The sequence below is a fragment of the Octodon degus genome, unplaced genomic scaffold, assembly GCF_000260255.1.
Source record: "Octodon degus isolate 3935 unplaced genomic scaffold, OctDeg1.0 scaffold00122, whole genome shotgun sequence".
NCBI classification, from domain to species: domain Eukaryota; kingdom Metazoa; phylum Chordata; class Mammalia; order Rodentia; family Octodontidae; genus Octodon; species Octodon degus.
In genome coordinates this window covers 1005082-1025698 of record NW_004524698.1, presented here as the reverse complement: position 1 = coordinate 1025698, position 20617 = coordinate 1005082, and the positions used below count along the sequence as shown (strand labels likewise).

Sequence of the window (20617 nt, the reverse complement as noted above, 5' to 3'; positions counted from 1 at the left end):
AGTTCCAAAGGCTTGGGATGCTGTTCCTAGAATCTTAAGAACACCAGGCCTCTGGCCCCAGCGCATCTTGTTAACAAAGTCTTCTTGGGAGCATAGCTCATTGCAGTAAGTCAAGAGACCCGGGTCTGGATATATCTCATCCTCTTTCTGCTGCTGCTCCCCCTCCTGGTTTTCCTCAGGCTCCTCCATGACCAAGAGGTTATGTTCTTCCAGCCAGTCCATAATGTCGATGTACTCCTCCACGGCTTCAGGAGGAATGTCATCAAGCAACTCCGAATCCTGTGACGGCTGGCATTTGGGTGCTGGTGGGCAGGCAGCCTGCACTGTGGAGTCTGTCTGCTTGGGAAAGCACACTACAATAGAGGAGGAGGAGAGTGGTGCATGGATGGAGGATCAGCTACAACCCAGGCCCATTGGGGAGAGCAGGGTTCTGGGAACTAATGTTATCCACTGTGGGTCAGCACAACCTGAACACCATGAGTGGAGACTCAGATGAGGTGGAATGTGGACACTGTCACATGGGAGGACATGAGGAGTCACCCAAAGATCAGCTACTCTCCCCAGCCAAGGGCTGGGCACTCCTGAGAAGATGGTGCTTTTGGATCTTATAGGCCTAATCAAGGCCTAATTCAAGACCAAGACATGAGTAACCCCAGGCTCAGGTGAATGTTCTATTTCTAAAAGCAAATGTCCCACTCTAATTGAAAAACAAATCAATTTGTGACAATAGCTTGCCTCTGCCCTATTTGGCCTGTGCCGTGGGCCCCTGTGGGAATGTGGGAAGCCATACCTGGCTCCTGGACAACCTCAAGTTCTGGAGGCCTAGCAGGTTCTGGCCTCAGTGGGAGAGGAAGTGAATGTCCTGTGAGTCCCTCCATCATCTGCAACAAGATCGTTTTTCTCTTTAGCAGCCTCAAACTCCTTGAACCTGCAATGTGGAGAAGCACAGGCTAAGCCAGGAGGGAGGCCAGGCCCCAGGCTTTAATGACACTGGTTCAGAGGCACAGGACTGGATGGACTGCTCTAGTCACACAAAGGTATTGACCCGAGGGCCAGACTACAGTTCTGTACACACACTTCATCTCCTGCAGGGAAGCAAGTTAGGCTGATGCTTCCGGCAGGTAACCCTTTTCATAACTGCCCTGGCTTTGCACAGAGGCCCAAATGAGAGCTGGCTACCAGTAGCTGGTCAGGAAATGATTGATGGCAGAGATCACCAGGAATCCTTGATCCATCCAGACATCCTGCCTGGGACTGTGAGTCCTAGAATGATGTCCTGGGAGGCAAGGGCCCAGGAGAAATTGAAGGCCAAATAGAGGAGACTAGGTTCCTCTGTGGCCTGTTTTCTGGTTTTCTTATTTCTCTGTTTGCTTGAGTAAAAAACAGATTAGGTGGAGCAAAAGCAGTAATGGGAAAGACCTGTCCTCAGGGTGTCTGAAAGGCTGTCTTCCCTGAAGCATGCTCTCGCTCTCCCTTCTCCTATCCCTTCTGGGATCTCAGGTTATAACCTGGTCCCTTTCATGAAAAGAGATCATCCCTTCTTTTTTATAGGGCTTCAACACAAAACTGGCAGCACCTGTGCCCTTTACACAGCCCCCATTGCTAAAAGAAACCCTCTAAACAATGAGGCCAGAGCTTCTGCAACCACCAGACCTAGAACCCACTCCCCTGTCATCCATGTAGAAGCAGTCCCAAGGTGGAGCTTAAGCCAGTGGACACCGTGCTGACATTGTGTGGGTCATAAGCTCCATTGGACTCAGATGTACAGTCCATGCACTCTTGCAACTCAGGCCTGTGCTCAGGGTCCCTGACTCACTCTGCAGCCAGGTTGTAGAATGTCATGTGCTTGTAGTTGCTCATGTAGTCCCATTCCCGCACACCTATGCACAGGCCTTCCTCCAAAGTCATGGTTGGGTGCTGGCAGGCCAGGGACTGAAACAGGCCTGTAATTGCTCAGGATCAGTTTCCATCCACTTCCTCACCCTCCATTCCCAGTTCACCCAGCTCTGCATACCCCTGTGACCTCTCCCCTGGTGTAACATTCTCCTGTTGTGGTCTGACAGCCTCTAGGACACCAAAACATCAACACCAATGCTGCACTGGTGACTCTGGTCTCCTTTGTGTCCTCCTTGTTGGTGCTCTCTCTTATGGACAGAACATTTTTGTCCCCTACAGGTCATGTGTTAAAGTACTGGCCCCTGACCTGATGCATTTGAAGAGGGGCTATAGGTGGTAATGAAGGTCAGATGAGGTCAGCCAAGTGGGGCTATCAGGATGGGATTAGTGAATTTGCAGGAAGAGGAAGAGACCCCAAAGCTCTCTCAGCCATGTGAGGACACAGGTGAGGTTGTCACCATCTCAAGCCGGAGGGACAGTCCTCATCATAAAGAGAAGCTGCCAGCCTCTTGACATGGGACTTGCCATCTCGTGAACTGTGAGGAATCAGTGTGGGTGGGTTCAGCTCATAGTATCCGGTATTCTGTCTGGCAGCCTGAGCTGACAGGGCCAGGGCACACAGTGACCTGGGAGCCAGGGATAAAGCCTGGAGTAAAGACTTAAGTGGCAGCTTAGTATGCCCTCTTGTCACTGCTGAGCCACCTTTTATTCTCAGATGGGTGGGAACAAGTGTCAGTTTCTCTTTCAGTTTCTGTACCTCCCACCACCAGCCCTAGTTTTGATGACTTCTGGACCACAAATCCATAAGTCTGTGGTGGAAGGAGAAAATAAAAGGGGAGTGACCATGTTATGTTGTCAGACCTGAACTCAAACGTGGCTCATTGTATACCTAAAACCATCTCTGACCTGAGTCTTAGGCATGAGGTGATAACTACTGAAAAAGAACCACTGGCTGCATCAGAGAGGAGCAGTGGTCTCCTGAGGTCAGGCCCTATTTCTCCCCTGGCATTGTGTGAATATTTCTGATTCTTCTGTCACCCTCAGCTCATTCTGCAAGTTCCTGTACATCCCAAACTCCTGTCATGCCTCCTTCCTCACATTGGAGCTACCAGATGAGCTGCCCCTAGGAACCTGGGGAGGGTACTCACACGAGGAAGCAGGACACTGCTTCCACATCAGGAATGTGAGGAAGGTGTCTCTGGAGCAGGGTCTTGAGATGCTGCCAGCGCTGGAAGTTCTCATAGACATTTGGAGACTTGCAGGTGCGATCTGATGAAGTATTGGCCTGGAGAGTGGCCAGGCTGCCTTCTCCACAGTCCCAGTGGGGTGGTGGCACTTTGCTCACCCCAGAAAGCATGGAGGATATGGGTGGTATGTCTGGGGGACAAGGACCCCTATGCCACATCCTGTTATCAGCATGAATGCTCACACCAGTTGGGACAGACATGAAGGTGGTCACGGATGGAGTTCCCAGCATCTGGGGAGCAGGATGCTGCATACCCCCATGCAGGATCCCTGGAGTTCCCTTGATGTATGAGGCCTGAGAGATGACAATGCTCTGAGTTAGGAGGGACCCTGCTGGCCTCCCTGCTGGCCTGGCTTGGGCAGTGATGTTTAAAGACCCAGCCCTAGTTAGGCCATAGCCACCGTGGCCTGCCACTGCAGGCATCCCTGGAAAAGGAGAAAGCACCAGGGGATTACCCTGAGGAAGTGGTGCATTCCCAAAGGGTGGTGGTGGTGGCTCCCAGTACAGCTGAGGCACTGGGACTGGGGCAGGGGGTAGAGGAGGCAAGACCCAAGAAGAAGCCACAATGACATCAGCCTTCATAGTCATGTCTGGCTGCATCATTGGTGATGCTGTGGAGAAAAGAAAGAAATGAATGGAGGAGGAGATGGCAGGTGGGAGGCACTCTTCTTCCCCAACCTGTGGGAATCAAGGGACAGATCTCACCAGAGCAAGACTGTGTGCACAGGGATGTTTTGCAATTACAAAATGTCCCAGAGAGAATTCTCATGTTCTCTCCCTCCATTCAGAATTCCTCCAGCAAGGAGCTTGTTTCCACTGCACTAAGATTCCCCAACCATTGCTTGTCCACAGCAGACCCTCAGCTTTCCTCCCCTCCAAGAGATGCTTCCTTTTTCTCATGCTCTTTCTAAACCCCAGTCCTCTGTGCCTTGCAAGTGTAATATAATCCAGTCCCTGAATAAAATCTTTCCCCACACCAGTTCCTGAGGAACCTGGAAGATGACCCTGTAAGGAACCCCACACACCTGCCACAGTACACACTAATGCAGGGAATGATCCTGATCAGTCCTGTCCCCAGTAATCACTGGTCCCTGCCATGACATTAGAGGCTCTGTTCCCATTGGACAGGTTTGGAAGATAAGGATCAGGTTCCCTCAAAACCTGTCCTTGCAGGGCCAGGAAGATAGCTCAGCAGACTAAAGCACATGCTTAGACAGATCACAGCAGCCAGGGTTTCATCCCCTGTGTACCATGACAGCCCCACCCCAGGGGCCTGCTGAGATGGCCTTGAGACTGGGTGTTGTGATATATGCCTGAAATCCCAACACTTGGCAGGCTGAAAACAGAGAATCACGAAAAGTCTGATCTACCTAGTGAGACCCTGTACACCCTGTAGATCCTGTACTAAAATACATTTTAAAAAAACTGTCTTTGAAGAAACAAGGGTTTCTGCAGAGGACCAGAAAGAGCCAGGTAATGGTGGATGTGGGCTGTCCTGGGAGTTTTAAAGGGATGTTCACCCTCATTAGTTGTCAGATTTATTGTGGAAAGTTACTTGGAGAACATCCTTGGTCAGTAGAACCTCATACAGACCATAATCGAGAAGAGCAAGGTCCACAACATCTGCACCAAATAACAACACATCTGTCCTAATTTAATACTAGCATAATAGTAAAGGATCTTTCTAACCATGAGCTACTCACCATCATCTCTTAGCATGGATACCAGGCATCACAGAACCTGCTCTGGAAAACCAAAACCACTCCATGTGCTTCCTGTGCATGAAACACCAGATGCAAAATGTGCAGTTCTCCTGTTTACAGTGCAGTGAAGGCCTGAGGGTCCTCCACTGATAGTGGCAACACTAAAAATCTCTGAAGACCTGTTCTGATGAAAATAATGACATTTCAGAACAACTCAGGGAAGTCCAAGTCCTATGTTGGTTGAAGTTCCCATGCAGCTCAGGAAAGAAAGACAGCTGCAACTTGTACTGAGGGAGAACTCTTTTCTGAGTGAGAAGGCACTTGGGGGCTCTGGGCTGTGGCAGTTGAGTAGGCCCCACCTTGATCACACTGAGGATATTTCACTGTACAGTTGTACCTAGAAGAAGCCCACTGAGCAGTTTTCTGTCAGTTCATTCTCTCCACTGCCTTCCTAAAGAAGCAGTAACTTCTGTACCTGTGAGTAAAATTTTATAGCCTCCTGTTCCTAGAACATCCTGTTGTGTCCAAGCAGGGCCACCAAGATAAAAACTGCCGTTTCTCTCCTTCTGCCTTCCCCAAAATTCCATGCTGAAGGCCAAACCCCTTGGCCAAATCGCTAAAAGCTGAAAGCTGTCTTTTGTCCTTTGCTCAGCCATTTCATTTTCATTAGCTGAGCTAGTGTATATCTAAAAATAAGCATTTTCCTTTTCCCATTTGTTCTCTCCTTTCTCTTAAATCCCACAACACTCAGATCCATGAAACTCCAGTCAGTCCCCTCAGAGCAGTAGGACCCACAATTTCTAGGTGCCTGAAGGAAGGACACAGAACTGATGCTTTCACCTTGAAAATACCCAGTCTCTACCATGACATTTTCCCACCAGTGATATCTCTCCCTTTCTAGAAAAGATCAATGTCTTTCCTCCTCTCCTTTCCACTGACCCAGTATATTTCCCCTGTAGTATCTCAAAATCCTTCTAAGAAGTCCTCGTGCCCATGAGCAGTCTTCAAGCTGACAAAGATTTATACTGCAGTCTTTTTTTTTTTTTTTTTTTTTTTTTGGTGGAACCGGAGATTGAACTCATGCCCTTGTGCTTGCCAGGGAAGCACTTATTCCACTGAGCCATCTCCCCAGTTCAAGCTGACAAAGATTTAACCCCCACTCAGTAATCCTGGACAGTCTTTACATCAGCTTAACCTCTGTGCCCAGGGAAGAAACAAATTCCAATTTCTAACAGTTTAAGGTGTGTAAGGGAGTTAGAGAACATATTCCTGGAGGCTCTGGGCTTACCTCCTTCTAAAAGCATCCCAGTGGGATTGGACACTGGAACCAAGATGATACCACAGTGAGAAGGATGTGGAGAGTGATCTGTGACCAGAGGCTCACTCAGGTCCAACTGCAGTGGTTAAAATTTGAAAGTCAACAGGGCTGGACTGTTCATGCCCAGGAATTCTATGTGGGGGAGGGCCAGTTGCAGCAGGGCTGGGAGGAGGAAGTGGGGAGAGACATTCCATGAAGAGCTCTGGTAGGTAGAGGAGAACCTCAATATCCCATGAACAATATAGCAAAAACTTGACTGCGCTATGCCTCTAGCCAACTTTTAAATTATTTCTCAAACTATGGAATAAGTTGTTATCTTTTTAAGTGTCTGTTCTTGGGACCTATGTCTTCTCCTCTGCAATAGTTTTACTTAGAATTTCCTTTGCTAGAAAGCCCCTGTTCACTAAGCAAACATGCAATGTAGTCTACAGGACCCAGCACTGAAATCTCTTCTTTTTACTTGTCAGAGTGTTTTGCTCTTTGCAACTTGTTTTCCCTGTCACCTCAACTGATTATCATGTCTTCTTAAATAGGCTTTTTCAGTAGTTCATTTTCTGGATCTGTAATGTAAAAATCACATTGTGGAAAAGTTGTATTTACCATAGTCTTAGATCCAGAAGCAGTTATAAAAATCAAATTAGTCCAAATATAATTTGTGACTACTGGCTATATTAGTTCACTTTTGTTGAGACAAAATGCACATGAGAATGTAAAGAATGTTTATTTTGTCTTACAGTTTCCAATATTTAGGTCTATATTTGGATGCTCCAAGGGAAAAAACCACCAGGACAGAGAGCATGGCAGGGGAAATTTGTTCAAATCTTGATTTCCAGAAAGCACAAAAGAAGCACCTGAGAGAAGAAAGGGCCAGGATCCTAAGATCACACTCTGATAATCCCACTGTTCACACCAAAAAAAAAAAAAAAAATGTTTTACTAATCTCCCGGGAGTCACTACAAGAAAATGACAATCAACATTAACCATCACACTGCTCATACATAGAAATGGGTAGCTAATGGCTCCTTGGACCCTGCCCTCTGACCCTCTTCTGGGAACAACTCAGTACCATCATTGACTGCTGGACAAAAACTACTATGATCATAGACCACCAGCTGCAGAAGACTTAGGTTCTTTTATCTAGCGTTGGAGTAACAGAGGAACAGGGAGAAGCCTTATCTGTATCTTTAGGGTTGGTGACTGGGAAGATCTTGGCAGTGATGGATCACACACTAAAGTTACCTTGTTATTAATCCTGCAAGTTGCCAGAAAGATCTAATGATAGATTTCTGAAACTGACCAATTCAAGTTAGTAAGTTGATTCTAATTTTTTTTTAAATTAGCAACTGTTATTTTCCGTATAAGTCAAATGGGGGAAAACAAAATCATTCACATTTTAGCTAAGATATAGGATGAAATTGACCATGATTGTCAATTCTTGGTTAAAGTTTACCACAGCTTTGCAAAATGAATAAATAGACAGACAGACAGACAGACAGACACAGACAGACAGATAAAATTGTGACTCAGTATTTATTGGGACAGTTGTGTGCATGAAATAAATACATTTAGTACAGAAAACAATGACAAAAGTCTAGGAATGTAGTCAGAACACAACATATCTTAGAGTGCTTCCCAGCTCTGAAATATTTTGCCAGAACTCTTTTTAAATGGAATCTTCCAATGCACTAACAGAAAAGGACATACTTCTTTTCGGAAAGAAATGTGGTCCAAAAGAGGTAAGGCATAGTTTGCTTTAGGATAAACGCCTCAAAGTGTTTCAGCTAAGATCGATGGGTGGCAGGTTTGCAATTTTGAAAACCACATGTTGTCATCTAGAGGCCCAGTACAATGTTCCCCAGACAGGGATTCAACCCAGAGAAGTCTTAGAGAAGGCCTGGTGCCCTTTCTTTGCTTCCCTTGAGGTTTTCTCCAGTGGCCCTTGCACGTGCACTAGTCCTGGGCTTAAGGTGTTTATCGCGAGTCTCGCAGTCCAATGTCTAGGCTTTGGAGCACTGTTAAGGTGTTGCGCATGGGAAAGGCCTTAGTAGATGCTCAAGTGCTTTGCAGCCAACGGTTCAGGAAGCCTGGCAATGGCTGGAAAATCTGTTACCAAAATCAGAGGTAATGGGTTTTCTGGCCCAGTGCCTCCACACTATGTTCTTGCACTTCCCCCTTCTTACTCTGTAGACTTCTATGTGTACTGGGGTAGTGCTCCCTCCTGTGCCCTGGTCTGACTGTCCACACCAGCCTTGGGGTGACCGTGAATGAGGGCTATGGTTGTGCAGCTCCAGGCTGGCTCTGTCCTGTCCTGCAACCAGCTGCGCGGGAGGGGATGCCAGGGAGGTCCTCGTCCCTCTGCCTCTGCGGTGCAGAAGCTGAGGAGCACTGCTCATGCATTTGAAAAGCATAATCCAGTGCCAGAGCAGCAGCACAAGGCACCAAAAAGGGAGTTGCCTTCTGTTGTCCCTTGTGTCCATGAAGGGAGACCATCAACCACCGTTCATGTGGTGACCGCTCATTTGTCAGGGTATTAGTGACTACCGAAGTTGAATAATGAGCTTTTGCTCTGTGTGACTTTCTCACAGTGGAAATGAGCTGCACACATATGTTCCTGTAGGTGTGAACTAGAACATTGTGTGAGATCAGTTGCCTGAACACAATTTGAGTAAACATTGTCTATTTTATCAGTAATTAAATTGTGTTCCATGCATGCGCTATGTCTGGAACTTTATTACATGCTCATGTGTGTGTGTGTGTGTGTGTGTGTGTGTGGGTATGTGTGTGTGTGTGTGTGTGTGTGTGTGTGTGTGTGTGGCAGTCTGCTGTGGAGACCATGTGCATACTTGAGGATGGGAGAAAATTTTAATTTTGCAATTGTGGATAGTGTTTTCTGAAAATATGATGTATTTGGTGGGCTCATTGTGGACTGTAGGAATTCAGAGCGTGGGTGGTTTTTTTGGAATTTGTGCATATTAATTTGTGTTTTGGAATTAGTTATGTTTTAAACTGTCTGGTGAGAATCTACACTGTGTATTCACCTGTGTGGGTAATGCTGTCCAGGTGAATGTCTGTGATAAAAGGAAGGTCATGACTTGTTGTGCAACTGTATAGCAGTGGTTGTGTTAGAAGAGAGTTGTATTATGCACGTGTACTCAGACACCTGGTGTTTCTTGTAATTTGAGTTTTAGAATATTTCATCTATAACTTCTCCTTATATGCTGGGGTTTATGCATATTTAAAATTTCTGTGTGTGTGTGTGTGTGTGTGTGTGTGTTGGACAATTAGGAAAAATGTGTGCGTTGCTATGGATGGTGTTAGGGAGAGTGGTGACATTTGTCTGGATGTGGATATTTCAAAGAACTACACTCTTCAAAAGGTTCAGTATACCTCTGTTCTATGGGATTAGGAAATGTAAGCGGCTTTTCTGCTGCCTTCCATGTACAGGACAGCATGTATGTTCATGTACTTGTTTTTCTGACCTTTAAGACCTGGACTTATGTCTTTCAATGCATGGTGACTGGTCTATGATTGATTTTTTGAACTGGTAAGATGAATGTGTGCAATTGTGGTGTGAAATTAATAAGATTCTGCATTTTGGAAGATGGAGTTCTTTTTATTTTGGAGTGTGTAGTCTCGTACTTGCAGGTAGCACTAGATTTTGTGTGTTTTTAGAGATATTTACAGATTTGAAGTGTACTGATTTATTGTGTGGATATTTGATGCTTGGGAGATGTCCATGTGTATTGAGTTTGTACAATGTACATTTCCTCATGTGTGCACAAATGTATGTGTGCTTGTGTCTTGTGGAAATGATCAGATAGTTTTGTGAAGTAAGAAAATTTGAGTGACAGTGAGTCCATGTATGTATTTAAGGATATGGAAAATGGGAAGAATGTTTTCTAGGGCTGTCTGTATTTCAAATTGGGACATCAATATTGCAGAAAACAAACCAAGCATAGGAAGAAATGGTAAGGGAATTTAGGAAGCAGTCTACTGAGCTTCTGGCTAGGATTTCTCCGAAAGAGTCAGAGCCCACTCAGAGGGGATTTGAGGCTTTAAAAGGGAAAGTGAGCAGGGAGTCAGAGAGGCAGATTTGGAGTATATGATTGGAGGGTTGGGTGACACTGTGGGCTGCTGGAGGAGTTTACATATCTCAGCTATAAGGCCATTAGTTAAACAGGCATGAGTTATACAAAAGAAGAAGTGTCCTATCATATTAGAATTTCATTGAAAGGTTATCAGTTACAAAGGCAGAAAAGATAGGGGTTTACACAAAGGGAGAAGTATTCTGTTATCAGGCCTGCGGGACATGTCTGCTTGGCCTTGGCGTGCAACCTGGGTGGGCTATTATTTAATTTTCCCCCTTCATTGTTTATAATAACACAGAAGAGTATGGGAGTAGTATTGATGTGTACTAGAAGTATATGTTGCACCCATTTCATAGCATTTCAGGTTGTATGAACTGTTTTCTACCAGCCAAGAGTATTTTGGGATATGGAAAAAGTTTGCTGTTTATTTTTAAATGGAATTTTGGAGTTCTTTGTACCTTTCAGGGTTTTTTTTGTAATCCTTTCAGGTTCTTACACTAGGGAGACAATACAATGTTTACATATGCAGATTTGATTTACTTCACTTATAAGCACAGCCTCTAGCTGCATCCATTTACCTAGGAAATCCTCAAGTCTAACTTCCTTTATAGTTGAGTAATACTCTATTATATAAAACTATCACATCTTTTTATTTTTTTAAAATTTTATTTATTTATTTATTTATTTATTTATTTATTTATTTGTGTGTGTGCGGCCAGCTCAGCCCGGGTGGGGGCTGGCTGGTATGTGGTGCTGGGGAATTGAACCACGGTCCCTGTGCATTGTTAAGCTTGTTCTAAGTAGGTGCTTTAGACCACTGAGTCATCTCACCAGCCCCCTATCACATCTTTTTAGTCCACTCTTCAGGTTATGGGAATTTGGGTTGTTTCCAAGAAATAGGTATGACAGATTATGTTTCTGTAATCATGGGTGCACACATATCACTGTGGTATGATGTGTTCAGTTCCATTGGAAAAATACCTAGAAGAGGCAAAGCTGGATTGAATGGGACTTCTAATCCTAGTTTTCTGAGGAATCTCCACATTGATTTTGGATCTCCACATTGATTTGATATTGTGGTTGCACCAGCCTACCTTCCCACCAACAGTGCAGAAGGGTCCCTTTTTCTCCACAGTGTCTCCAGCATTTATTAGTTGACTTCTTTATGATAGCCATTCCTTCTGGGGGAAGAAAGTACTTCAGCATTATTTTAATTTGCATTTCTCAAATGTCCAATGCTGTGGAACATTTTTTCATGTATTTACTTGCCATTTGTATTTCTTCCTCTAAGAAGTGTGCACTCATCTCAGATTCCCATTTTTGGATTGGTTCTTTGAATATGGGGGGCCTGATTTTTTTAGTTCTTTAGATATTCTAGATTGAACACCTTTGTCTGAGTGACTATTGGCTAAGATTTTTTGTCTTTTTTATTTTTTATTTTTTTTGCAATTTGTGAATTGACTTTTCACTCTGTTAGTGATTTCTTTTGATCTGCGAAACCTCTCAATAAGATGAGATCCCAGTTGTTGATTTTTTGAAGTCTTTCTCATTCAGTTTTTTTTTTTGTTGTTGTTGTTGTTCATGAACTTTGCCAAGCCCTATGTCTTCAAGATTGCAACTTAGTTTCTCTTTACTAGACTTAGTGTTTCTGTTTTAATATTTAGATCTTTAACCCATTTTGACTTTAGTTTAGTGCATGGTGATAAACCCAGATCTAGTTAGTGTTTGGATTGTGAAGAGCCGGTTTTTCTGGCACCATTTGTTGAAGAGACTATCTTTCTTGCAGTGAATACATTTGGCCCCTTTGTCAAAGATAAGGTATTTCTAGCTGCATCTTCATCTTCTAATCTGTTCCATTGAGCTACAGGTCTGGGTTTTTTTTTGTTTTTCCAGTATCATGCTGATTTTATCACAGTAGCCTTGTAGTATAATTTCAAATCCAGGATTGCAATGCCTTGTGCTTTGTCTTTGTTGCCCAATAATGCCTTTGGTATTTTAGGTCCAATAAATTTTAGGACTGTTGTCTCTAGTTCTGTGAGGTACATTGATGGCATTTTGATAGGGACTGCTTTAAATCTGTATAATAACTTTGGAAGTATGGCCATTTTCACAATATTTGTTCTTCCTGTGCAGGAGCAAGGAATATCTGTCCATTTTTTAAAATTCTCTTTGATCTCTTTTATCAGAATATTATCATTTTCACTGTATAGTTCTTTTATTTAATTGTTAGATTAATTCCTAAGTATTTCTTTTTTGATGCTATTGTGAAGTGTATTGTTTCTCTAATTTCTCAGTGAGCTTTTTATCTGCGTAGAGGAATGCTATTGATGTTTGGGTATTGATTTTGTATCCTGCTGTGCTACTGAATTTTGTTTATTAATTCTAGGAGCTTCTTGATGGAGTGTTTTGGGCCTTCCACATACAGTATCATATCATCTATGAATAAAGATAATATAATTTGTTCCTACCTATTCTTATTCCTTTTATTTCTCCCTGTTGTCTAATGGCTCTACCTAATGATTCCAGAGCTATATTGAATAGGAGTGGTGATTGTGGAAATCCTTGTCTTCTACCTGATTTTAGAGTAAATGCTTTCAGTTTTTCTCTATTTAGAATGATGTTGGCAATTGTATTCTCATAGATGGATTTGATCAGATTGTGGTATGGACCATCTATTCCAATTTGCTTTAGTGTTTTGGTCATGAATACATGTTGAACTTTGTCAAAAGACTTTTTCAAATCTATTGAGATGATTATGAGGTTTTTGGTTTAGGTTCTCCTGATATAGTGTATTATATTTATGCATTTGCATATGTTGTACCATCCTTGCCTCCCTGGGATGAATCCTACCTGGTCATGGTGAATAATTTTCTTGATGATTTGCTGTATTCTATTTGCTGGTATTTTATTGAGGATTTTTGCTTCTATGTTAAGAGGGAGATTGACCTGTAGTTCTCTTGTTTGTTTGTGTTTTTCTCTGGTTTTGGCATCACTGCAATACTTGCTGCCAGAAATTAATTAGAGACTATTGCTTCCTTTTCAATTTCATTGAAGAGTTTGAGGAATATTTGGATTAAATCTGTCTAAATTTCTTGTAGAATTCAGTTGTGAATCCATCAGGATCTGGATGGATTCACAGCTGGTGAATTCTTTTGTTGGTAAGATTTTCTTATTACATTTTCAATTTCATTGACTGATATTGGGTTATTGAGAGTTTTTATCTCTTCTTCATTCAGTTGTGATAATTTGTACCTACTAGGGAATCTGTCCATTTCTTCTATGCTCTCCATTCTGTGAAAGAAAAGATTTTCAAACTAGGTATTGATGATCTTCAGTATTTCCTCAAAGCTTGTGGTAATTTCATCCTTTTCATTCCTTATTGCTCGAATTTGATTTTTTTTTTCCTTTTTTGATGAGGTTACCTAGGAGTTTATTAATTCTTATTTAGTCTTTAAGGAACCAGTTTTATGATTCATTAATTCATTGTACTGTGTTTTTATCTCAGTGGCATTGTTTTCTGCTTTCATCTTCATACTTTCCTCCTGTCTTTGGGCTTTGGGCTTGGTTTGCTCTTCTTTTTCTAAAAGCTTAAGGTGCAGTATGTATGAGTTCACTGCTATAAATTTTTCTCTGAAGACTGTTTTCATTGCATTGCACAAATTCCAGTAGGTTGTGTTTGAATTTTCATTGTATTGTAAATATTGTTTAATTTCATCTGCGCCCCAATGGTTTTTGAGGAGGGTGTTATTTAATTTACATATGTTCATGCATTTTTGTGGTTTCTTTCATCATTAATTTCATTTCTTTTTTTGTTTTTTTCATAATTTTATTGATAAACAGCAATGAGACAGTTTCAAATAAAATTGCTAGGACAGTTTCAATAACTAACACACTGCATACATTCTTCTTAGTGGTTAATTGCTGTACAAGATGTGGACTTGAGATCCTATTTATAAACACCATTAGAACAAATCATTCTATTCATTAAGAGAATGTAACTGTATATCTATCCTAACCACTTTGAATACACAGATACAAAATGGACATTCATCTGTATACCCCTTTTTTTGCTAAGTTCCGTTATTTGAATATTATAGGTGTGTAAACTCAGCACATTTTATGGGTGGGCTTGGGTTTCTGAGGTTGCATTTTGTTCCTTCTCATCATTTTGTGTAGCACTGTCTTCTGACCTTTGTTGTAGATCTTTGCTGTAGTTATAGCCTTCATAGGTACTGAAGTCCAGGTGCAACTCTACAAAGTTTGGACTTATCCAGCTGTGTCTGGCTTGGGTCTGGCTGCTGTGCTCAGCTCCTTCCCGCTGCTGCCCTTGGGGGTGAACCTGTTGTGCCCCTGTGCCAAGATGTTCTGCTCCTGGACTAGCTGGGTGGATCTGTCTTCTACACTCTCGGCAGGGATTGCAGCTGCAGAGTTACACCTCAGACGTGTATGCCAGGCCTGAGCTGTGCCTGGAGGGGGCAAGGTGAAGTAGGGGGAAGAGGAAGCTCTCCCACACACTCACAGGACCTGGGCTAGGACTGGGTCTGGGGGTTCCCACAATGCGGCAGAAATTCCTACTTGCGGGCGGGGTGGGGGAGGTCTGTGGAGTGGTGGGGAGCATCCCAGGGGTGTGGGAGAGGGTCCAGCCCACGCTGCACCTGGGCTGGGACTGGTCCCACTGGCACAGGATAGCAGGAAGCTCTCCTACACACTCACCAGACCTGGGTTAGGACTGGGTCTGGGGGTTCCCAGAATGCCTAATTTCCAGTTTCATTGCACTGTGGTCAGACAATATGCATAGGATAATTTCTGTTTTCTTGCATATACTTTACCATGACCTATGGACTAGCATGTGTTCTATTTTAGAAAATGTCCATGTACAGCTGAAAAGAATGTGTATTTAGATGTTGTTGGGTGCAATACTCTGTATATGTCCATGAAATACATTTGTTCAAAGGTTTGGTTCAGTTCTGCTACCTCTTTGCTAATTTTTTCGTCTGCTTGACCTATCTTTTTGAGATAAGGCAGTGTTAAGGTCCCTTGTTAAGACTGTGACATTGGTTATTTGATTTTTCATGTCCTTTAAAATTTGTCTTATATAGTTGGGTGCTCCCAAACTTGGTGCATAGATATGTATGACTGTTATCTCCTCCTCTTGAATTTTTCACCTGACCTTGTTTATCTCATTTGATCATTCCTGGTTTGAAGTTCAGATTGTCTGTGAGCAAGATTACTACCCTGTTTTTTACTGAGGTTCTGGAGCATGTGGTATTTCCCATCCTTTGCCTTTTAGCCTACAAATTTCTGTATTTCTTGTATACAGAATGTTGTTGAATTTTTCTTGCTTAATTCACTGTGCCAGTCTAATTCTTTTAATTGGGGAATTGAGCCCATTTACGTTGGTGGTAATAATTGATATGTATTGACTTAGGTTTGCCATGCTATTTTCCTATTGTTGGTTCCCTGTTTTTATCCTTTCTTTAATTGGTTTCCATATTTGGTGGGTCTTTGTGTTCTCATTCATGGAGAAGTGGTCATTTTGATCCCTCTCTAGAATATCTTTTAGCATTCTGTGAAAGTTTTGGTTTGTCATCATGAATTTCTTTTGTTGTTCTTTGTCATTGAAGTATTTCACTTCTCCATTAAACTTGAAAGAGAGTTTTGCAGGGTATATCAGACTAGGTTGGAATTTGTTTTCTTGGAGGACTTGAAGTACTTCATTCCACGCATTTCTTGACTTATTGGTTTGTGAGGAGAAATCTGCTGTAATTATGATGAGTTTTCCTTTAAATGTGATCTCTTTCTTTTCTCTAGCAGCTTTTAGTATATTGTTCTTGTGCTGAATTTCTGGGATCTTGACTATTATATGTCTGGATGTGGTTTTAATTGAGTTGATATTATTTGGAGTTCTATATGCCTTGGTTACTGAATGTCAGATTGTTTCCCCACATTTGGGAAGTTTTCTGCAATCACTTCTGCTTGTACTTTAGACCAAAGGAGGAAACATGATAGCTGCATAACAAAGCAGGTCTTAAGCAGGCATTTGTATTTACATTAGTTCCCCTGAGTTCTGTCTGGGCACCTTTCCTTTATACACCTAGAGTCTTCCAGGCAGACTAGCTCACCCCAGCTACATGCTGCCATCTCGTTGTCATGAGAGTGCTCTGGTGGCTCTGGGCCTCAGTTTGAGCTCAGCTGGGCCCAGCGGTATGGGATGGGCCAGATGCACCTGCTGGCTTCTGGTCTGGCAGCTCCTTTCCATCATTTTTCTGTTCCTCTATTTTTTTTTTTATCAGTGTCTTCTTCTGATACACTCAGTGATTCTTTTGTTATGGTTATCACCTCTTTTTTCTTAGCCTGAGAGATTATCTCTGATCTGATTTCCTCTATACACTCTGGAATTGTTTTTATGCTTCAATTGCAATCATTTCAAAGATTTCAGGTGCATCGCTTTCAATCTTTTCTATGCTTATGTCTCCTGGATTTGTTCTGGGCTGGCTGGGGGTCTGAGATTTCATTTTGCTCCTTTGTCTTGTCATTTTCTATTTCAGAAAGAACTCTTTTGGTATCTACAATACTTCCTCTGAAGTTTTGCACATAGGTATCTATATCATGGCACTCAGAGCCTCTACAGTCTGCTCTTGGTTGGGAAGGTAGCTCAGCAGGCTAAATGCCTACCTTGGAAGCACAAACACCTGAGTTTTATCCCCATTACTGCATGCCATACCAGCCCCAGAACCCCAGGTGCAATGTACCAGTCCCAAAATCAAGCTTCCTGGCTCACACCTGTAGTCCCAGTGCTGGGGAGCCTGAGACAGGAGGATCTCTACAAGTCTGAACTATGTATCCATCGAACTCTGAGAGGGATTTCTTTTGTGTGTCACAGATTCCTAGTTGTGTCTGTCCAAAGATCTTGCCTTCTCTATTGAATGGAATATTGGTTCCCGTTTGTCACTGTCATCTTGTCCTTGCATGTAGGGCTTTGGTGAGGTTATTGCCTCAGCACTTTCTGCTGTATTACTGAAGGGAAATCCTATGGTTAAGACAGGTATGATACCTTAGTTATAGTAGTACAATTAGCAATAATAATAAGTGAAATTTAGAAATTGACATACTGCTATAACTAATGGTTTTGTACTTTAGACCAAAGGAGCAAGCATTATAGTTATATAACAAAGCATCCCAAATTGGGAGTGTTAATGTAAAGTAATTCCCCTGAGTTATGTCTGGATACCTCCCCACTGCATACCTGGAGTACTCCAGGAAGACAAGTTCACCCAGTTTCCCTCCTTCTGTCTCTATGTTGCAAAGCTCCTCCCTACAGGTGTGTACCATGTTCTGGGTCCTACCAGGCCTTACTGTCTGCAGCTCCCCCATGCTGGTCTGCATCATGGTATGGGATCCCTATGTTTTTTCTTACATATTTGAGAAGTACAGTAATTTCATGTGTGTATATTTGAATACATGCATATATAATGTATATGTCCTAGGAGATGGTGAAGGTTCATTGCATGGGCTTGGGTAGATAGAAGATGTATACACTTGCATGTATTCAAAAATTATACGATATTTGTATTGTAAAACTTAGAGTTTTGGTAAGGATCTTTTCGTGTGGTTCATGACAGAACTGTATGCTTGATATATTTTTAGTCTATAGCAGTAGGTTTTCATTGTTTACATATTGTCAGGTTTGTTATACATATATGCTGTATGTGTATGCATAGTTGTAGCAGCAATGTTAACATCAATGGTAGGTCAGACTTTTAAGTATGTAAACACCTAGGTGGTAACCAGGCTTGATTTGTATGTCCTGAATGCAAGTGACACTTTTCTGTTGATCATTGCTTCCTTTATTTTTTAATCCATTTGTATTAGGTTTACAGGTGAAATCAATCAAGTTGATAACAAACTAGTGATATAAGAATTTTTTTCCTCTTCTTGGAGGATTTTTTATTAAGCGTTTCCTGGCACATGTTTTGTGTCTGTGTGTGACTCTATGTGTCTGTGTGTGTTTAGTATGTGTTGTGAGATATTTATATTGTGAGAAATTCAGAGAACAGGAAGTACATGTATTTGATACTTTATATAAATTTGAATTAGACATTGCGGTTCTAGACACTTGAGTATACTGGTCATTCTGAGCCATCACATTGCTCCTTCTTACTAGGTCAGTTTATCCTTTAACTCCAAAAAGCCTTATTTTCTGGCTCCTGTTTAGGCATACGAATTGACTGGGATTTAGGCAGATATATGCTCATTCAGAATTTATGTAGTCCTACCATATAGGTTGCTAGATGTTTCTGGCTGGTGTAGAGGTGGTAATAAAGAGCAGAACTTTTATAGGTTCTGTGATGGGCAGCAATCATAAATTCTGTATTTCCTGGGAAGGAGGTCTCATGGGCCATCTAATGATGGGCAGCAATCATAAATTGTATATTTCCTGGGAAGGAGGTCTTATGGGCCAAGATCTCTCCCATGCAAATCCCTCTGAGGAGCAGCTGGGTAGCCACAGGTACTGCTCAGCACCCCAGGATACACCTGATGGCTGAGGACATCCTTCAGTGGGGTGGAGATTGGTATAGTGACTGTTATTTTACACAAGCTCATTCTGGCTGTAAGAGGGAAAACAGGTTTGTTCTCACTTTCTTCTGTCTCCCAAGAAGAATGTGATTGATTAAGAGGTCATAATCATAGAAAGAAGCCATGTACTTCTATCATCAGTGGAATGATAGAATATCTGAGGACTGAGAAAGATCCCATCCATCTCAGTTGCAAAGATTTTTTTTGAGAAGGGAGCCCTGTAGTTCCCTATTTCACAGAGCATTTTCACTCTAGGGTTTGTTTTTCTTGTTAAAAACAAACATTCAGGCTGCTGCAGCCATGGTCCAAAAGGAACCAGATCCTCCTTTTATTGTTGTCAAATCTAGATGTCATCCACATGATGCTGTTTCACAGACTTTTAAAAATCAACATTGACAGGTTAGGTGGCATTCCAGTATGAGTTCGAAGGAAAGCCTTGGAGGTTTGGTACCAAAACCCCTGCTCTGGGTATCTGTCTAAAAGTTTACAGTTACAGAAACTCCTCCTGAAGGTATCAGTCTAACCCACCTGGAAATGTGGTGCACAGATACAAAAGAAAGACAAAAAGAGAATATTCTATACTTTAGGAGCTCTGGGATGACCCATTGTTCTCTATAAAACAAAAGACCTCATCCCCCCAAACTCATGGCTTTTATTGGTATCAATCAGGGAGGTGGGTGGGAGTCACAGCCAAGTGCATAGGAAAAAAATACTTGTAGCAGTACCAGGCACAGAGCTCTCAATTAGCAATGTACACATAATTTTTATGTATGCAAGTCTGGCACCTTTACTGCCAGGAAGGTATAATTTTTTTGGAGCCCCATAGCCTCAGCTGAAGTGTTTTCTGATATGTTAGCCCTATAATCCCACAGGCTCATGTTCAAGCTTCTTTTGCAAATGTGAACACAGGCCATTCTCACACACATTTTGCTGCTCTGCTGTTGAGAGCACCAGTGTCTAGGCCATACTGGATAATATTCTTTTAGCCAATTAGAGAATGTCTGCTTCAATATAGGCTGTTTTACATACCTCAGTAAATAAAGGACAGGTCAGGGACAGATTGAAGCAAAAACATCATTTCTTAGAAGACAGCAGCATGGCAGTTTCCCATAGTTTGGAACTGCTCAGAGTCCCTACAAACAGTGAGCAAAAGGTAAAAGTATGGAGCTGTGAAAGTTTATTCAAAGTGCACCAGAGACCCCAGGGAGGTGGTTGGGACAGGAATGTAGAGCACACCCTGAGGAAGTATCTAGTAGAGACAACCCAAGGAAGAGGCAACCCAAGGAAGAGGCTTTGTGGGCTGCAGCAGGTGACAACACAGGAGCTTGGCTATATGAGCACACACGGCCCATGTCATGCCACTGTATACCCTGGTGACTGACACGGAGCTACAGAATTTAATGTTTGCCATGTTACAGTTTGATCTGGCATTTGTCTAAATCCACCTTGTTTTGCTATTCCTTCCTTTTAAAATGGGAACACTTTCACTATGGCATGGATTCTTGAGAGTAACTTTCTTTTTGATTTTTACAGATACTCATACATAAAATGTAATTAAGACTGGTTTGATTTTGCTGGCATCTAAGAGAACCAGTAACTTGACAGACATTTTTGGTAGAAAAAGAATATGGTTTTATTTAGCAACACATTAGCATGTGAGAAGATGAAAGGCTAGCACCTAAGGTAACTATCCACCTAGTGCCAGGTAGAAGAGTTGCTATGGCATCTTTTGTGAGAATGTTATCTTAATCTGCAGTTGGTCTCCCTCACAGTTCATTATTAAACATTG

At 42.4% G+C, this 20617-nt stretch overlaps 2 protein-coding genes across 2 annotated transcripts in view; both read right to left on the bottom strand.

The window, feature by feature from the left end:
* LOC111812355 overlaps positions 1–1284 on the bottom strand; it is a 2347-nt gene extending 1063 nt beyond the window's left edge. The window contains exons 1-2 of the mRNA XM_023700119.1: positions 791–1284; positions 179–353 (exon numbers count right to left, since the gene is read on the bottom strand). Of these exons, the coding sequence (XP_023555887.1) occupies positions 179–353; positions 791–881 (266 nt within the window). The 5' untranslated portion in view covers positions 882–1284. The remainder of the gene's footprint in view (positions 1–178; positions 354–790) is intronic.
* Positions 1–20617, bottom strand: part of Naa16 (N(alpha)-acetyltransferase 16, NatA auxiliary subunit) — a 250544-nt gene that overhangs the window by 57565 nt on the left and 172362 nt on the right.